Source organism: Heliconius melpomene, chromosome 7 (assembly GCF_056956725.1).
Source record: "Heliconius melpomene rosina isolate 202511_hmr_F chromosome 7, ASM5695672v1, whole genome shotgun sequence".
In the NCBI taxonomy this organism is placed as follows: domain Eukaryota; kingdom Metazoa; phylum Arthropoda; class Insecta; order Lepidoptera; family Nymphalidae; genus Heliconius; species Heliconius melpomene.
In genome coordinates, this window is record NC_140395.1 from 4,256,220 (window position 1) to 4,276,490 (window position 20,271).

General features: G+C 35.1%; 1 protein-coding gene across 10 annotated transcripts in view; it reads right to left on the reverse strand.

Annotated features, from left to right (window-relative positions):
* The window catches only part of rhea (Talin_middle and talin-RS domain-containing protein rhea), a 72,328-nt gene that overhangs the window by 4,014 nt on the left and 48,043 nt on the right, over positions 1–20,271 (reverse strand). For 2 of the 10 annotated variants that reach the window (XM_085188505.1, XM_085188504.1), the window contains exons 30-56: positions 20,086–20,210; positions 19,604–19,796; positions 19,034–19,126; positions 18,780–18,854; positions 17,831–18,606; positions 17,251–17,394; positions 16,924–17,057; positions 16,518–16,630; positions 16,098–16,256; positions 15,365–15,525; positions 12,720–12,822; positions 12,052–12,182; positions 11,347–11,603; positions 10,720–10,884; positions 10,111–10,301; positions 7,542–9,338; positions 6,258–6,374; positions 5,965–6,141; positions 5,185–5,374; positions 4,818–4,945; positions 4,134–4,253; positions 3,665–3,874; positions 3,210–3,388; positions 2,471–2,656; positions 1,818–2,177; positions 720–755; positions 17–191 (exon numbers count right to left, since the gene is read on the reverse strand). In XM_085188505.1, coding sequence (XP_085044631.1) covers positions 20–191; positions 720–755; positions 1,818–2,177; positions 2,471–2,656; positions 3,210–3,388; positions 3,665–3,874; positions 4,134–4,253; positions 4,818–4,945; positions 5,185–5,374; positions 5,965–6,141; positions 6,258–6,374; positions 7,542–9,338; positions 10,111–10,301; positions 10,720–10,884; positions 11,347–11,603; positions 12,052–12,182; positions 12,720–12,822; positions 15,365–15,525; positions 16,098–16,256; positions 16,518–16,630; positions 16,924–17,057; positions 17,251–17,394; positions 17,831–18,606; positions 18,780–18,854; positions 19,034–19,126; positions 19,604–19,796; positions 20,086–20,210 — 6,492 coding nt within the window. In that variant the 3' untranslated portion in view covers positions 17–19. The other 8 variants (XM_085188507.1, XM_085188503.1, XM_085188511.1 and 5 more) reach the window with 7 other exon arrangements.

Below are 20,271 nucleotides of genomic sequence, written 5' to 3' on the forward strand. Positions count from 1 at the left end.
AAATAAATAGACGAACCAGTTACATCTTCTCGTTTCTAAGTAGGGAGGCGCGTCTCGGCGGCGGCGGAGGCTTCTCCGTTCTTTCCCGCTTGTAGTATATTCTCTCCGCTTCGCTTTCTACCAAATACGCGGTCCTCACTTGCGGTAGTTGTAATGATTTGACGACAACCGTCTCCTCGCTCATGCTTGCCCTATTGTTATTACCGCATGCAGTTAAAGAAAAACTATTAGCTAATTTCTGGCATGTAAATAGACTAATTATTCATTAAAAACAAAGCTAATTTAGTTATCAGGGAAATTTTTAATCTGTTTTAGTTTTAAACTAAAATATAAAAGCGGAAGTCAAATCTATTACCCTGTTAATTAAAAGGCTAAAATGTTATTATTATAAATTATATACGTAGACTCGTCTAAGTACATGCTTATTACTTATTATTAATATTAATAATTACTCAAAAAAAGCTACACTTTGAAACACTCAGTTAAGTATCACACTATGTCATTAAAAAGGGACATAAACAATAGCGTGGAAAATACATAGATAAAAAAATACAAAAAATACAGTTTAAATTATATATGTACAGAACGATGTGCTTTATATAAAAAAACGATATAGAGAACGCGACAAGCGAGTATATAATACAAATTATATAAAACACGAAAGTCAAAACATTCATTCATTCGTGAATGGGAAGCTTTATTTAAAATAAAGCACTTACTTATCTGTCATCGTTCTGTCATTGACGGTTTTATCTCTGGAAATGAAATTTTGGTATCAACATAAATGCTTAAGTTTACGCGTTGGGCCAATTTTCAATAAAAAAATAACAATAAATTTATAACGCCAGATTTTAATCCGTTCTCTATTACCAAATAAGTAATAAGGTTGTATGTTAATGGCGTCACGTTGACTTTTCTTATACGTTTGTTACTATGTGTAATAAATGGTTCATATTTCTGTACAGATTGTCATAAAGTAAAATATCAACAAATAAAGAAGCTTTTTTTCATTTTAATTGAAAGCAATGCTGGATTAAAAAGAAAATAAATTTCTTTTAAACCTGCTAATGTTTGAATTTGGTGTATTTTTTATATTGGCTCAACGAGCATAAGCAAAGATGTTAATAAAGCATTGTATAGAAGAAACTATTATAAAAGATTTCACAGAAGAATTTTCACAGATTCTTAGTAAAATTTCCATTATTACAAATTTAAATAGACAAAGACCTTATATAAAGCCTTCTTATGTATGTATATCCTTACTAAAAATCTGTAATACAAATGTAATATATATAATCATTTTCAGTCTAAATTTAGTTCTTACTTCTGTCTGGTCTGTACAGATTTGAAATAAAAGCGCATGCGCTTAGAACTAGAATAAAAAACACCATATATAGAAAAAAAATACCTTTTTTAAATATGGCATCTCATTTTCTTTTTAAATAAACAAACAAAGAACAATCCAATTCGAGCATAGTCTTAGAAATTTTGAATTTAGTATTTTTTTTATTGGTTATACATTTTTTAATAAACATAGTTTATATATCTTAATTAACTTAAAACTAAGGCACGTATGAGTTGAAGGCACGTTTTACAGGCGATGTTATCGTCTGGTCCCGCAGCGTGGAAGAAAAGCATAGATTAAATGTTATTATTATATTCGAAATGAAAATCGTTTATTAAGTCATTTTCAATTATTAAATCATGCTTTATTTTAAAAAATATGAATCGTATTTTTTTTATAATGGCAAATGTTAATCATTAAAGGATAAAATGAAACTTAATCATAAATTAATGATTAATAAAAAAAATATTACCGTGTAGTAAATCCTTCATAATTCTGCTTTTGATCCTCCAGAGGTCTAAAACTGGAGAAAGAAGGACTTTGTGGTTCTTTTTCCTCACGTTGGTATCCATTTTGTCCATATGTTGGAGTATGTTGGTTATTTTGCACATATGTCGGGGTTTGGGGGTTATTTTGTCCATATGTTGGCGTACGTTGGTTATTTTGGACAAATGTTGGCGTAGTTGGCGATGTTGGTGTTCCGTGTACAGATTGGCTGAGATTGGAGACGTGTTGGCTTATGTTGGTGGTATTTTGTGTTGTATGTTGTGTTGTGTATGTACTGTTTGGACTGTATGTTGTGTTTGCGAAACTGCTGTTTGGTGTTTTGAATCTGAAAATGACGTTTATTACTTTACTTGTCATGCTATATTCTTGTAAAGTGTTAAAAAAGTTGTTAAAAGTAATTGTTATGCTTTTTTTAGTTCAAAAATATTTTATCCTCAAACCAAAAATAGTACTTATGTTAAAAGTTAATGACCATTTCGTTGGCATAGAATTTAGTTTTAAGTAACCTTTAATCACATATTTGTAAAAAGGCTACGATATAGCAATTCTGACATACAATATTAATTAAAAAAAAAGAAATATATAGAGAATTAACAAAAATATGTTTATAGCACTTACCTGTGCACCGTATGCGTTTGTGTATGCGATGCATCACTAGAATAGCCCATGTGATCTGTGTCTGTCTCATCTCCCGAAGCTCCGGAAGCTCCCGAAGTGTCTCTCAGTTTGTACTTGGCCTGTCTGATGGCGGTTAGACGTCCTCTGGCTTCTTCCAACTCTTTCTCTATTCGGAGAACTTCCGATCTGTCGGGAGAATGTTTTTTTTTTAAGTTTAATACTTTTAGTTTTTGCGTGCATGTGTTATGTTTTCCTTAAACAATTTTCGGGTACAAAAAAGAAACATCATCCCATTACTGATAATATAAAAATATTGTATTCTTTTTTTCTGGCTAAAATACTAATAATAGGGTTTTTTTTTTCTTATATCATGAGCACTTCTTCTGTCATATATATAATACGTCACATGAAATGTTAATTAAAAAACTTCCGTGATTTAAAGAGAAAAAAATCAATTACACATCGTAACAGTACATATTTCAACATAGATACATATAAGAATAAAACATTTTGTATTATTATTATTGTTTTAATAATTACAACCTCTTTTATTCTGTAGAATTTCAAAAGCTAAACATTTGGTGTGATCGATTTAACTCAATTTTTTCCCAAGTGAAGATAAGGAACAAAAAAGCACGGTAAACTAAGCACTTACTGAGTACTTGTACGTCAACTCCCCTCCCCTCTCTCCTCACTAACTACATGACCCGTCAACTTAAATATATATAGGTCCCCTTACCTGGCATCTATCTCCTGAGCTATCCCTCCCACCATACGTCTATTGAGCACCAAGCTCCGCTCATCATCACAGGTGATGGCGTCCCTCGCGGCGCGCACCAGGTTGTCAGTGGAGCGGATAACTTCAGCTCCGGCTGATTGGAGACGACGAGTCGATTCTGATGATGGGTCGGCTTTCACCTGGACAAATTTATTCTCAATTTAGAATAGAAAGGAAAGTACTAGACAGTACACTTTAAAAAAGATTTATATATTCTTATAGTATAGTCAATGATTTTCGAAATTTCAAAATATTATTATTAAATGTTGTAATATGTACAACACTTACAACTTATTGTAAAAAAAAGGCACAATCCAGAAGGCTATCTTTTTATTTATAAAATTTGTTATTAATTTGGGACATTTAATAAAACGACGCTGATGGCATCAAAGATGTTGCCTAACCCTAAAATTCACCTTACAAGCCACCAGCAGCTGAGCAGTCGACGAAGCCACCTGCCTAGCACTAGATATAAGGCGTTCTTCGGACGCTGCACCCTGTACGAGTGCGTTAGCTGCCTCTACAAGTGCGTGTGCTGCTGCTGCTACCAGCCGTGCTGCTGATACGAGACCCTCGGACCACTGGCCGTCGTCTGATGAGGAGGTGGGTCGACGGGCTACTTTACCCTGGTGATATCAAAGATTATTGCCAGTTATTTAAGCTGTGTAGTAGTGGATATATACAAGATTTTTAAAAAATTTAAAGCAAATCTTAGTTAACGAAAATCATAGAGTAATAATATATTGTAAGAAAAAATGTAATTGCCTTTTGTACACATGATAATTTTATATATAAGACATATATAAGTTGTAAAATATTCTACAAGGCTGTATATTTGCATTAATCCACACGCATATTATATCTAAACACAAATACTATATGTACCTGATCAATAAGTTCTCTTTGCGCGGCTGACGCGGCTCTTACTAACGCGGACGTCGCTGCTATTATAGACTTAGCAGCTTCAAGGATCATCTCATCAAAGTTTAAGTTATCATCTGTCTCCTACAAAAAGAAAATATAAATATTATATATTATAATCAAAAAAATTAATTTCATTTTCATATAGCCAAAATACACAAAAAATATTGACAAAGTTAAAATGCAAAAGAAGTTCTTATTTATTCATTGAATTTTCTACTAAAAACATAAATTCTTCATCAAAATATGTTCTAGAAAGTACAATTCCTTATCCATCGATGAATGGACCACGATCGATAGGTAATATGTTTGATTCCTGGGTGATACGAAAACAACCAAGAATATCAAACATATCTTACCGACACGCGGCATTGTTGATCGTTGGTCTTCTTTCTTCTTTTATTTTCTTTTTTCCATTAGATTTTCGATTCAATAAGAAATAATTTTCAATATGGAGTCGTTTTATTTTAAATAAACTATTTAGAAATGTACAAAATTTTAAACGTAGCGGTAATCGAACCCTGCGTAGGTCTTGTTCACCATCCAAGCATATGTATTTTAATTTATTTTTGTTAAAACAGTTTCAGATATTTTCCTTTCCTACATTGTATATTGATAATATTAGAAACATTTATAATACAAACTCACAGTTTTCGGTGTAACACGTGGTCTTAGAGCGTCTAACTTGCGAGCAGCGGCGTCTATAGAGGCGGCTGCACCCAGTAACTCTTGTTCCGCAATAACTGTTGGATCCGCTGGGTCTACCCATTCTGAACCTACGGGAAATATAATTGAAGTTAATATTATTTAATCGAGCTTCGTCTTACACTTGAACATTACAGTAGCAACACGAATTATTGAACGTTTTATTCTAATTAAAGTAATGGCATATGGAGATAGGAATATTTGGATAATTGAAAGTATAATGAAAAGGCTATTGTAATAATTAAATTATCGCTTCTATAGCAAATTTATTCTCACTTCTTTTAGCTTATTTTATACAAATAATTTTTACCTTTAAGTAAATCAGCAACAGCGAGCATATCAGCCACGGCCAAAGCCACTTTTCTAGAAAGTTCTGGTAACTGAGCTCTCGCGTTACCCAATAGAGCTGTTAGTAGAGCACTGTAGGCAAGAGCGGTTGACCGTGTCGTTTCTAGAGTGCGTGTTTTTAGTTCTTCTGTTTCTGCTGTGTGGGCAGCACCCTGGGGGAAGAAAGATGATGTGGTAAGTAAAATAGACGGCCAATCAGTATAAAACATTGGGAAACAAGTGTAAAAATTGTAAATGATAGTAATAGTCAAATATTGAGTATTTTTATAAAGTTTAAGGGGAAACGTTTATATAACCATGTTTAAGTTAATTCACCAAAATGTTATCGGGTATGTAATATATGGTCTTTCGATCCATAAAAAACCAAAGAGCCATAAATAGCCAAATAAAAGATATATATGAAGTTATTTATTACGAACGTTCTAGCTATTCTACATTTGTCTATATGCTCAAAATAACAGAGTTATAAACTTTTAATAAACTATTAACATCAAGAAGCCCGTAATGTTGTCTAACATTTGTCACACTTATTTTTTTATTATATAACATAGTACTGTTATTATTGTGTTATGAATATCAGCATTGTATCTTATGTGACTTATATGGTTTACTATACAATTGTTTTACTTTTAAATTACAATTACATTTTAGATACTCAGTTAACACTTCAACCAAAAGGACACCTAATATTATGGAGAGATACATGTTATAATTTACTTAAGCCAATTTATCAAACTCATACCTTAGCCGCAACAAGCATGTCCAGAACAGTTCTTCTACCCAAGTTAGCGGCGGCAACCAGCTGGTCTTGACCAGAGGCAGCGACGGCGCGTGCGGTGGCCGCCGTCATAAGGCGCGTGCAACGCATCAGTTCCTCAACGGAGGCAGTGGATTTGGGGGGAGCGGGGGACATTAACACCTGAAAGTAGATGTTTAGAGTTAAGACACTATTTTCACATTTTGAGAAATAGAGGGAGAAACAGACAAACAGTGACAATATCGACAATAACCATTCAATAAGTAAGAATCCTATACCTCAATCTCTTGAGAAATAGCTTCAATAGTAGACTCCAGCGCTCTGTAGCCACGTGTATGTTCATCCTCTACTGCCTTCACTGTTTTTAATAATGACGTCACATTTGTCACCATCACCTATAAATATTATAAAAAATCTTTATTTCACAATTCAAAATCTAAATTGAAACAAAACGAAATAATTATCGTTATAACACTAAATAATTAAAAACAAAAGCTTAGGGTTGCCAACTAAATTAGGGCAAACGATGAACAGAAGACATTAAAAATAAAAAAACAACACCCAGTGCGAGAAAGCTCATGCCATAGCGGGAAACCCATAAGCTTTCAACCATAAAATACATATATAGATAAAAAGCTCGTCGTAATATATATGTAATGTCAATATTGGACTTCAAAGCTCCCGCTGTGAACCACCTCTTTCGAAGTCGGTTATTAGAAAGCTTTTGGTTTTTGGTTATACACACGATGGTTGTAACCAAATGTGATATGAATGAAGTGCGAAATGTGTTTAGGGAGGATTAAAATTGTCTATATATACATTTAATTCGCAAATACAAGCCATTATTAAAAATAGCCAAAAATAACTTAGAACAATATATTAGTTTGTAATTATAACAATAGTACAACATTTGGTGACACTATTTCACTGTTAAGTTTTTTTATTTATAATCTCTATGACAAAATGGTACAAAATATTTCGTATCTCTGGTTTATTAATATTGGTAATATTTAAAGGAAAATGTACAAGTTGGCAGAAGAAACAAACAAACTGAAACGCACACAGACGGACAGACAACTAAACACATTTCTGACATCGCATGATCTTATATATATTTATAACTCATAATGAAGTGCTGAGAATGGTTCAAGCTCGTGAATTTTGAATGTAACATATACTGTTTAAGTACCAATTATAATAGACTGAAGAAAAATCGAACTTGACCGCTTTATTTATTTTATAAAATGATTTTGACAGTTGTGTTTAAGCAATTTTCAATCTGTAAATTACAATAATATGTATAGTACAAAAAGTTATCTGTAATTATATAAGTCAGCCACCGTCTTTTATATAAGATTGGCAAGTTAAATATACGAAAAAAGCTAAATATACGTAAATTAAGACACACAAAAACAAATTACAAAATCAAAATTGGGACTTAAACAGGCAACAATATTTTTTATTAACCACGAGTTAATTGATACGATACGATGGAAGCTATCGAACACCATGCCATCGCGTGCTTCGGATTAGATCAGTTTTCATTAATAAATGGTTCTGACCGATTCGTTGTTCCCTTGGCTTGCTTCTTCAGATTCATGGAAACGCGAATTTTGGACCTCATCCAACATCTTTAGTTGTTCCTCCATTCTGCTATTTGGACGTCTTTTTGATCTGTCTTCTAAAATAAATCGAATTCTTCTTATCGTTTCTTCGCTAGTGTCTTCCTTCTTGAGGACAGCTTCGTAGAACTTCCACCAGTTGTCAATACTGCCGAACTGCTGTTCCCTATTTTTAAGAATATCTTCGTAGATCTGCCACCAATTGTTAGCGTAGTATTCTATCGGATATGTTCTGGTTAGGTCGAATATTTCTGTAATATTTCTAGATTTTTGCTCGTTTGTCTTTAATCTTTTATATTTATTGTCTTTTGAAATGGTTGACGTCCTGTAGTGATTAATATTTCTGGACAAATTCTGTAGGGAGTTTAAGTTCTGTATTACATTTCTATGATACGTAGGTGGAGCTGATTGTATGTCGTTCTCTCTAACATTCTCCTTTCTCCTCGTCTCGCTCTTATACTTCCTGATTATTTCTTTATAATATTTTTCCAATAAACACAACTCTTCGTATGTATATTTAGAAATATCTATTTTAGTATAAACGTTTAGAATATCTTCGATATTAACATTTTTTTTCTTTCGTCCTTCAAAATGTAGGTTTGATAGTAGTTTCAGTTGTTCGATGAGAGGATCAAAACCTTTATATATAATAAAATCTTTTTTGGCAAATTCTATTAATTTTAAAACCATATCTTCATATTTTTGGTCATATTCCAAATCTTTCTTAATTGCTTGTGATCTGTCAACCTCTTCAATAAAACTTTGTAGTGTCTCCTTTTCTTTGTCATACTTGTCCATTTCTGTTTTTATTTCCCCTAATACCAATTCGTGACCGCTAAACCGTTCCAGTTCACGTCTAGTTTCCTCCATTTTTTCCAAATTACGCTTAGCTAAAGCTTTCCACCATTCTGTATCATCTTTAAATAAATTCCAGAATTGAATCGTATGTTCTTCAGTTATATCACTATTTAAGACTTTATCATTTTTGACAGGAACAACATCTTTTATATCTATTTTATCGTTTGGTGATTTTACCTCACTAGCTTCTGAACTTTTGACTTCTAAATTAACGATCAAATTGATAGGCTTGACTTTTTTGATTTTGAATACAGGACTTTTTAGTTTAGACTTCTCTTTATCTAACTTTGGCTTTTTATTCACACTGTGTATACATGTTGTCGTTGTGATAGTAGTTTTAATATTTTCATTGACGACATCTTGCCAATCCAAATCATCCATAACTTGAGATAATCTTTTCATTTCACTGTCTAATTCACAATTAACTTTCTCTTTTGCTTCAGCGTGTCGTCTCTTTCTATTATCGGCTTTATCTAAACTATCGAGACATAAATCGATCAATTTACGAAGTTCTCCCAAAAATATTGTCTCCCCATATTTGACAACACGCCAATCCATATCAAAGAGACTATTTCTTGAAGCCAAGTTATATCTAGTATTGACATCATCATTCTGCACTCTAGCTGGGGGTTTCACCATTTTACTTTCTATATAAGTAATAATTTCTTCACAGCTGTCATGGAATATAGTTGGTGAGACATCATCGTCATGACTAGAATAATCTAGAAGTTTTATCAATTCTTCTTCTTGGTCAGATTGGAATATATCAGTTTCTGAATCGCATGAATTATAATCACGTACGTTTATAGATCGTCTCTTGCTTTTCGGTAAAGTGTTAGTCTTTATAGGCAGACTCCACCGCTTCGGATCGGACAAACGCTATAGCAAAAAAAAGTCCAATATTGACATGTACAGACAGACACAAATGAGCACATGTATATATATAATGAATAGTGGTAAAAAATCTAAAATTAAAACAAAATATATTAATAATATATTTGAAATCATTAATTTAATTTTTTAGAAAAAAAATATTAAGAGATTTTTTTTAAACACATTGTTACTTACTCGAAACGAAACTTTACATTTGGATACCAGTAATAGTTATGTATACATTCGTACTTTACGTATACATAAAAAGTTTATATCCATCAATCAGTCAGTCATACATAACCAGAGACAAGGACTACATAGTAAAGAAAATGTTAAAAAAGGAGGAAGTATAAACAGAAATTGGGGCAATTGGGAACATAAGTAGTTTCATAGAAAAAATGATGGGTTCATGGGTGAGACAGGTGAAGTCAGTTTGTCTGTTACAGGAGTTCCTAACCAATCGTGAAAAGCGCTAGTATTTCAATAGCGCTAGAATTTGTATAATTTTACGCTTGTAAGAAACATGAGTAGTTTATTTTTAATTGTTACATAAATGTTTTAGAGCAAGTATAGTATTTACATTATACCTGACAAAGTTATGAGTTGTGGTCAAATAGTAGGGCAGATTACTTCTGTTTGTAGGTCAAGTGTGTTTATGTATCGATATAATATAGTTCACATAAAGATATAGGGATATGGTCACATACTCTGGTGAGAAGCTCACTTGACCAAATAAGATCTGATCAGGTCACCCGTTTGAACATTGCACGTAACCTACCTTAGCAGCATGTTTCAATCTCTGCATATCCGGATGAGCAACATGTTTCCCACTAGCGGCAGCTGTAGCAGCGGCGAGGTCTCTTAGAGCGGCGGCGGCGTCGCGCGCCGCGTGCAGCACCAGTACTTGGGGTTCAGCGCCACCCGACGACAGAGATGTTGCGCCTTGTTTTACCACTTCGCATAGTTGTACTGTGGGACAGATATGTGTTAAATATAGAATAAAATATCGATTGAATTCCCATAGGAATTTATCATCGTCACTCAAATGAATTTAAAATCTGCATTCTCAATGCATTAGAATTATTTTTAAGATCATTTAATATCCTTCACTAATAGTGAGATAGTGATTAAATGGCGCTAATTTTTTTTTTCTTATTAATCTTTGTCAGAAAATTTGTTATGGTAGAATTTTTTGAAATAAACCTCAAAAATGGAACGAAAAAGTAAAAACATGTAACAGGTCACCAATCAATTTTAGAATAGGCGTATTATCATCAATTTTTTAATAAAATCATTTAAAACTACAAAGACTTGTAAACTATAGTATTATTATTTTTCGTCAATAAAATCATAATTGTAAATTAAATTTTCTATATAAATCCCTCACCAATAGTAGACACTGCACTTTGAGCAGCAGCAGCCAACTGATCTTGGCTTCCGGCAGCACCTCCTACTAAAGTTTTAGTGTCTTCCACCAGGGTTTTTGCCGTTTTTAGGATATTCTCACGATGGTTGGAGAACGTGTCACCTTCTTTGTCAGATTGTAGGGTACCTGTCATAGAAAATTTAAGTTAGGTAATAAAAAAAACAACAATTCGGAGGTTATAGATGAGAGTGGTGTTTAAACTTTGGTGAACCAGCTTGTTTTTGTAGGTCATTTGTTAATATTTAGGGGTTTTAGATTGAAATTTATGCATATTTTTCTTATTTAAAATTAACGAAGCAACAGGTGAGATCTATATTGCAGACTCATCATTTCATCTGCATACTTCTGCTGCTCTGATAAAACTCAACGTTATATATTAATTTAAGTAGACTCCATCTTTATCTCATTTTTTTCCTTTGCCATCATGGTGCAGCGGCACAGCGTGTGACTGTAAACGCGACCGTTATAGCTTCGGTTTCCACGTCATTTATCACGCAAAAAATCTAAAAATTCGATGGTGTGTGCTATCCAATAATATATGGGGTACAGGAAGCTAAAAGAAAAAAAAACTATTTCTAGCTTACTTACCAGCACTCGCAAACAAGATGGTCGTATCCAAATCGCCCAGTATGGTGGCAATGGTGGCCGCCGCGTCTATACAGGCCTGAGTCCCCCTGGAACCAGCCTGCAACGCGGCAAGTACAGCCACGGCGCGCTCGTTTACTCGTCGTGAAGCTTCTGCTACGGCCTTTTGGTTTTGGGCTATGGAGGATAAACGACAATGGCCCGCTGCTCGGACTGCTGATGAGACAGCCTCGCCTAGTTCTACGGCTGCTACGCGGATTCTGTGATACAAAGTTACGTAGAGGTGATGGTAGAATTGATTTGTTTTTCTTATTGTCATTTTCAAATTTCACTATGGTTGTTAATCAGAATAACTATAATTTATCTATAATATAAGGCCAATCGTAACGCAGGGGCACAAAGTGTGCCTGTAAAAGCTACTGGTTGTGGGTTCGATCGCCACTCGAGGAATTAAAGTATTTATTACAATTAATATTTCCATTTCTTCACTCCGGTGTCGAACAAAGCGCGGCGTTGAGTTCCGCCATTCATCATGCAATGCCACCAAAATTCAGCGGAAAGTGGGGAACGGAGTGTCTTAACACAGGTTCCCTCTGCCTATCCTGCTGTGTACGAAATACAGCGTGAAGTTGATTTAATTTTTTATAATATAACAATAAGTTTAAGCAGGCGGACTCGTGTTTAGGCTATGAGTATTTTAATAATTACCTGTTAGCTATATCAGCGTTAGGGGTGGTGGCGGACGCGCCTACACTATCCGCTGCTAATTTTTCATACTTGTTGCACATCTCGTTGCCCACTTCCACTAGCTTGGATGGTTCGGTGGCAGATTTAGCTGTCTATTTTAGAAACAAAAAAAATATTGTACTATTTTGTTCAATAGATAGATGAGTGTAACTAATTACTACTTAAAATATGGAAAAAAATAAAACATACATTAAATTTGGTTGAAATTACGACATTTGATTATTTCACAGTTCCGATATAAGAAATTAGATTATAACCTAACATCGCAATTTCGCTCAACAGACCAGAGAAACGGTTTTATTTTAATTTAAAAGACTGAAGTATTCACTTTATAATTGAATCGACTTTTATTTATAAGCTAAAATACCAAATAATCTATAAAAAAATGGAAGTTTTGAATAAACAACCTGTTTTTACTTAAAATTATGATATACAGGATGGAAGCGAAGCGATAGTTTTTTTAATTATATAGGCTTTTATAGAGTAGTTAAAACTGTGGTTTCGTCAGCGTCAAAGTGGTGCTGACAAAAGCACTCTGTATAATGTAAAAATTATAACATAATTAAGAAGTCCACGACTTTGATTTCATGTACGGTCATTGTGTGGTCGTTATATTAAAGAAATCTCACCATATCTGTGGCCAATCTAGCAATATCTTTGGCTAGACCCACCATCCTTGTCTGGTAGTCGACGAACGAGTCCGCCTCATCGTACGAACCGATTAGCGACATTCTGTATAACAAATAGAGGTAAATTATATTTATCAGTAAAAAAAAATGTATCTAAATTATCGTCGTAGGGCTGTAGCAAAGCGTGTGATCGTAAACGTAACGATTGTTCGATTCCAACTTATGGGTTATATTTGGGTTATATATTTTCATTTCCTCGGAACAGAATGTCTATTTTAATAATTAATACTAGGTTCCCTCTGCCTAATCTGCTTATGTGCGATATAGCGTTGAATCTGCTTATGTGGGATACAGCGTAATCTTAAGTACTAAAATATATGTTCACATTTTCACTTTTCTTTGATGGCAAAGTCAAAGACACAGACGAGATCGAAAAAATGACAAAAATTCTTTGTGATTTGAACTCACTACCCTACTTATAACATATAAAATTATTAATAACACCAAGTCTTCAACATACAATCTACTGTTTACAGCATGTTTCAATTTATAAATAACTCATTACTTTACATATTTGCAAAAATAATTATTGTTGCAATTACACAAAAACAAACAACATTATACATAAAAAAACACAATTCAGATCTAATAAACAATATATTACACAAATACACAACTTTCCACACAAATAACCACTATTACCATTTAAATTTATAAATAACTAAAAAAAATACTATACGCGGTGTTTCTTTTAGGTATTTTCTATTATATTTATAAATTTATATATTTTTACCTATTTTTTATCTGTAAATGGTTGATTAAAGAGTATTATTTTTAACAAACACTATGAGTTAGTGTAATGACGCGATGCGCGAGATGCGCGGCCAATGAGGTCACTTCTACTAATTGTAACATATTCGTTCATGGTTGAGTATTATAAAGTTTTTGATCTCTTACAGCTTAAAAATAATTTTATTTTAGAAAAATAACGTTAATAAATAATAATTCAAAAAGAATAAGAAGAATACAAAGATTTATTTTAAAAAAGCGGTTAATGTAATTTTAATAAAGTGAATATGTCCTACGAATAAATTACTTTCAAATTTATTATTTCCTTCTATTTTTAATACTCAAGAAATTATTTAATAAAAAAATATTTCATAAATAATTCATCTATCAAAACAAACAAAAAACAAAAGCATCTTTTCAACACTTCTCGAAGGGCAAAGATCCATCATCATTTTGATCTATATTTTACATTGAGAGGGTCACAGGTTCCAAATTATCAATAATTTACAAAAAATAGCAAGTTTAAATTAATTTTAATAAATAGTCCATCTACTTATGTATGTTTTACGTCTTAACTCGAGACTATATCTTCAAATTCATATATTTCATTGAATTACCATCAAGTTATTATTACACAAGTTAATTTTAGTGAGTATTTGGTCTGTTCTTACGTACTATTAACCTTTAGTTTATTTTTAGTTTTGATTAAATGTTTACTAATAATAACAAGCAGTTATGAATGTCGGTCCGTTTACCATCCTCTTATAAATAGATTTTAATAGAGATTATGGCGTTTTTTTGCTTTACTCATTTTTCACTTACAAGACACTTCGTTCTCCACTTTTTGATGATTTTACGTACATTGCATATTAGTTACGAAAACTAAATAGCGAATTTGTGTGACCAGACCGAGTAAACTACCCCAAGTGGGAATCGAAGCAACAAATCGTCACCATTGTAGTATATGCACGAAGAGTCTGGCGTCATAACTAGTCGTTTAGATACAGTTTGGCTTACATCCAGCTCGGGCTGATACTCGACTCGCGGCGATGACCTAAGCGCTATAACGTTAGCTAACACGGTTTTGTTGCGTCTGCTTTATTTATGTGTATTTTGATTGACTGATTCATTATATTCATATTTTTATGAAAAACGTACATCTTATGCATAATACTAGCTTTTACTTACGGTTTCGCCTCTGTAGTCATGTAGAAGTGTTATGGTGGTTTACATCAAAACAATTAACGTGATGTAATATATTCTATAGTATTCATTTGTTAAGTAAGCTATTTAAATAAAAAATCTCCACTCGAACCAATAGAAAAAAATACAGTATTATAACTGAGACCTATGAAGAGGGAGCTTCAAAAAGTTTCAAAACTAGCAATTTGCACCCACTAGCGCCCTGTGCTATACTGGTACCAGCAAATCACCGTCTAGTCCAGTGCGGTCGACAACTTGTGGCCTCCCTGATTGCTCTATGAAATTATGCGCATTGTCTACTCGCGCTCGCGAAGAGATTAATCAAAAGTAAGAAAAAATACTAAATATAAATCTGTGTAGACTAACAAGCAAAAGGCTAACTTAAGAACAACCAAGACTTCAAGACCGTCTAATACCGTACTGCACTAGCACAGTGGCACATATGAGGAGATGGTCACTTTCGCTAGTAGCATTATGCAGGGCAGCCAACTGGCTAACAATTAATTGCTTAGTAAATTTCTCGTGCATTCTCCTATCCTGGTACCAGCACACATCATAACAACATCTTGTACACCATCTTGTCACAATTGCACCTCCTTGCACTCGCTGCTATTCAAGTACCAGATACACCCACACTCCCAACACACACGTACCTGTGCTCGGTGAGGCGTGCGACCGCGCGCGCCACGCTGTCCAACAAGGGGCCGACGGCGCCGCGCTGGGTGCTCAACTCGCGCACGTGCGCGCTCAGCTCGCGGAGGGCGTCACGTGCCAACTGCGCTTGGGAGTCCACCTCTGCGTGCGCGTTTGTAGCCTGGTAGTGGGAAATGATTATTAATTCAATATAGTGAATAAAAGTAGATTGTGCGGTGTTTGGTTCCGTCACTCAACACGCATTGCGTCCAGAACACGGCGATGAACAGAATTGTGTTAATGGGAACAGTGAATGGATCTGTACTGTTCCCAGGGTCCCACTGCCGGCTCTGCTATGTGTGGGATCGGAATGTTTTAAGCTTATATTGATTTAAAATAAAGTCGTTTCAAATAATTATTTTTTTGCAAGTGCACAACACAAATCTCAATGATTTGTGTTGTTGTGTGTCACTTTATCTCAGTTGTAAATTGCGATAAAGAGACACAATTAAAATTTTTTGATGTGTTAATCATACACTAAGTTAAATGTATGATAATTTTATATAGCAGGACTTGAGTCCACGACTCTTGTTCACTGTCCAAACGCCTTAAGCAATCCAGCAATATGTTCTAATCGAGCCTAATGAAAAATACTTATATACTTCACAACTTATTTTCATATTATACCACAGCACATACGTCGACATCCCCCAAGCTACATTTAACATTGTGTAACTCAACCCCGCAACCTACCCTCGGGTTGCCGGCAGCGTCACGCGCCGCGTGCACGAGCAGCGCCAGCGTCTCGAGCACGGTGCGCGCGTGCTGGAGTAGCGCCGTCTGCACCGGTGCTGCTGTTGTGTGTGATGCTGCTCCAGCTGCTGCTGACACTAGGGGCTCTGAGTACGACACCTGCGTGCAAGGAAATATACGTATAAATAATATGTATATATATAAACTAAAACGATGTTGGTGATTTTTTTCATATTGGTCATCTTCACTTACTTCAAATTGTCAGTTAAAATAAAAAATATCTAATAGCGCTTACAAACTCAACTCAAAAACATACTAATTTCCATCGTACTTATTATTTTGTTTATTCAATATACAGCTTAAGAATACATAATATTAAAAAAAGTTTCACAAAAATAAATAAGTAAGAAAACCACATACAAGTTGAGTAACAGCATGCCCTAAGTTCTCCGCCTCGCTGCGCGCAGCCACACGCAATGGCTCCAATCTCTCCGACATTTCCGCCGCACTGTTCTCTATTTGTTCTGAGTAGCCTGATAAAAATATATAATTATTAGAGTTTTACATTTAAATATCATGTCAATTCAGAAACAGAATTATACGATGGTTGTGATTTATAAGGGTTCAAATTTTAAATACGTTTTATTCAAATAGATTTTAGTAAGCACTTTTATAATGTCGAATCATGTCGCTATCACCGTGCAATGGCTCGATAAACCGTTCTGCTAAGAAGAACCCTCAAAAAACACAACAGTTAACCAATTAAATTAGAGTCAAGAGATCTAAAAAGTCTACAAAGAGGTTATGAGGTCCAAAATTCCCTCACCTTGCAATGTATTAGCGTGACGTGGTTCCAACTCTTGGCTAACTGCCTGAAGAGCTACCTGGTCGAGAGTACGCAGCTGCTTGTTGAGTGTGTCCAGAGATTCCGTGCATTCACGTTGTCCGGGGGCTTTTTCACTGAACAATGTATATTGAAAATTGATTATTGTTATATGGATTTTCTCTATTGTGTTATTTTGTTTCTATTATAAAATTATTTATTTATTCAAAAACAATGTGTATAATATTTTTTTAGTTAAACAGACAAATATTTTGTTTTTTATTAATTTATTAAGTTTTATATTATTTTTACATCGAATACATTTCATACCGTATATTAGTAACGAGACTCTTGATAGTGTCGGACACGGCTTTACTATGCTGCGCTAGGGCCTGCCACTGTGAGCGGTCTGCGCTGTTTAACGCCAATACTTGCGCCGCCTCCACCATTGAACACGATTCCGTTATTATATTACTGGGGAACAAGAAATAGTTTATTGTTTGTTACTTTTTATAGTTTGTAGAACTAGTTACAATTTTTATGGTTTGTACAACTAGTTACAATTTTCATGATTTGTACAATTAGTTACAATTTTTTATGGTTTGTACAACTAGTTGCAACATAAATAGTTTTAACTTTGTCTTACCACAGAGAGGTAAAGAAAATAAGTCATTCCCCTGAATGGGAATCGATCCTAAAATAAAATAAATTTTATCTAGTGTGAGTGAGTTTATTGGTATATGAGCATAATGCTTAATTCTCGTAACATAAACTCGGCAAGGAAATAATCAAAATTAAAAAAATCCTAACATCAAATCTGCGCAGCCATCTATCTAAATAAATTCAGGGCGGCCACGATTCGCCGATCATAGTGTATAGTTTTAGTGTTAAGTGATAGGGACAATCTTACCGTCCACAATATAACACGGCCTCTTGACTATCACGCGCCTGTTGCGAGAGGCGAGCAGGCACGGCCGCGAACTCCGGACTATCTGCGAACTCGCGCACACCTCTCACAGCCTCGCGAAGGGGCCCTGTGGCCTCTATCAACTTGGCCCTGGCCTCTTCTCCTCCTGGCCCGGTATCTGAATGGTCTAAGGCCTTAATCGCACGCACTAGTACTGAAGTACAGCTTGCCACGTCCTTGGCCGCTTGTACGAAATGTCTCTTGGCTTGCGGTGCGGCAGCACGAGCGGAAGCCTCACGACACGCATGGCATAAAGCACTAGTGTGGCGCGCCACAGCCGTGGCAGCTGCTAGGACACGCGGCTCTGTGGCCTGTGGCGCGCAGAGTTCCCTACATGCTGCATCTATTGCTGATGCGGCTCGGGCCAGAGCGGTCTGGTCTGCGAGACCTGGGCGAGCGGTTGTAGAAGTGGGATCTGAAGCAGCTACGAGGTAAGCTGCCTGAGCGGCGCTTTCGGCGAGGCCACAGACGGCGGAGGCGAGGCCGGTGACGGCGCGCGCGAGGCCAGCGGGTTGGCCTTGCTTGACGGCACCGGCGAGTCCAGCCATACCCTCACTGAGGAGTCTGCTGTGCGTGATGACAGCGTCGAGGCAGGCGAAGTAGCCAAGTTCGTTGAGAGGCTGTGAGGGCGCTGTGAGGAGGGGGCGGGCGGCACTCATGCGGAGGAGGGCGGCGCTGCACTCTTTCTGTCCAGGCGCGGCGAGAGTACATACATCCACCTATAGAATACATTTATTGAATAATAACAATTTATACATTGTGATTCTTTAAATAAGAAATAAATCAAGCCTTTTTTAACCTGAAACCTGAATCAGATGAATTCGTGTAAAAATGCGAATTTGGTACGTAAAAGTAAATTTAGAGAGAAAACATATATATACATTATACATACCAAATCATTGATACTGTCGGTGACGGCGCGCGCAGCTGCTGTCAGCTGATTCTTAGCGTTTGGTTGACTTAAGTCCTACAAATAAAAATAAATACTTTATTATTAAACTTCATTATAAATAATATGTTTGTTCCATATCTACATACTTTTTACCGGAAATTAATTAAAACAGTAAATAAAAATAACGTGGTGACACACCACTCTGTCTTTTATATTATGCTAAAAAAATACAAAAATCTTTTATTTTACTTTACCTGGCTAACTGATTTTGCGGTACCAAGCAATTTAGATGAGTTGACCGTAACAGTCTTCAGAGAGTTAACCATTTGAGTTCTACTCTCAACTTCCTGTAAAATTATTATATTTAAAATTATAAAATTATTATATTTTTTATATAGTCTACTTAAATCAGGATATAAATAATAAATATATATATTTCCAGCAAATATTTTTAACTAACTAGTCTAAAATTCTAATTTTAATTTAATACATGGTCAACGAGTCGTGGCTACCTTTAAGTTACTGAGAAAATTCGATTTTAGGATTTTTTCACTTTTGATTAATTTCTTTTTGAGCGCGAGTGTCAATACGCAAAAATTGAAACTTGGTGAAAAACTTGTTGTCTGAAATTTCGACCATATTGTACTGTCTTGGATCACTTTCTCAACGATTAGATATCTTTTATTGTTTCAAAGTTTCTTATTAATTACTTATCAGATAATCAGATCTATCAGAATATCAGAATCTAAAGTAATCTTTAACCAATAAGTGAAAACAAGGTAACGAGCGCCGTGATATCAGTCATTGTAACTAAAATAACCAACCTCAGTGAATCCAGCCATCTCCAGACAAACGCCGGCGAGGCGATCAAACGCGGCGTGGAACTCCGCAGCTCGGGTAGGTAGTTCTCCTCCGTGAGCTGTGTCTCCACTGTCTTCACCCACCACTCCAGTCACTACGCCTGATGCTGCTGTGTTTAGCTCTACGGCTGCGGAGTTAAGCTCCGTTTGGAGCTCGCTATTGCAAAATTATCCATTTTTAATTTTTGAAAATACTTTTATGAACTGTATTAGATTATTTGTACAATTTATGTACAAATAATCTAATACTAATTTTTTTTTAGTTTAATAACAATGTTAAGACACTTCCGTGCCCCAATTTTCGCTAAATTCTAGAGGTATTGAGTGGTGAAACTCAACGCCGCACTTTGCCTCATTAACAAAGCGAGGAAATGAAAATATTAAATATTTCATATCCTCGAGTGGGGAAATACACACTCTTATACAATTGCAAATACATAACTTACCCATAATTCTTATCAGTTTGCGGGAACTCGCCCATATCCAGTACATCAAGGGTCTGGTTGAGACTGTCCATTGCGGCGTCCAACTCGGCGTGGGAGGGCACCGCTTCGACCGTCTGTTCGATCCTCTGTTAAGGTAGAAATTGGAAGGTTATAGTATTTTTTTTATTTGAATAGACTGTTTATGTG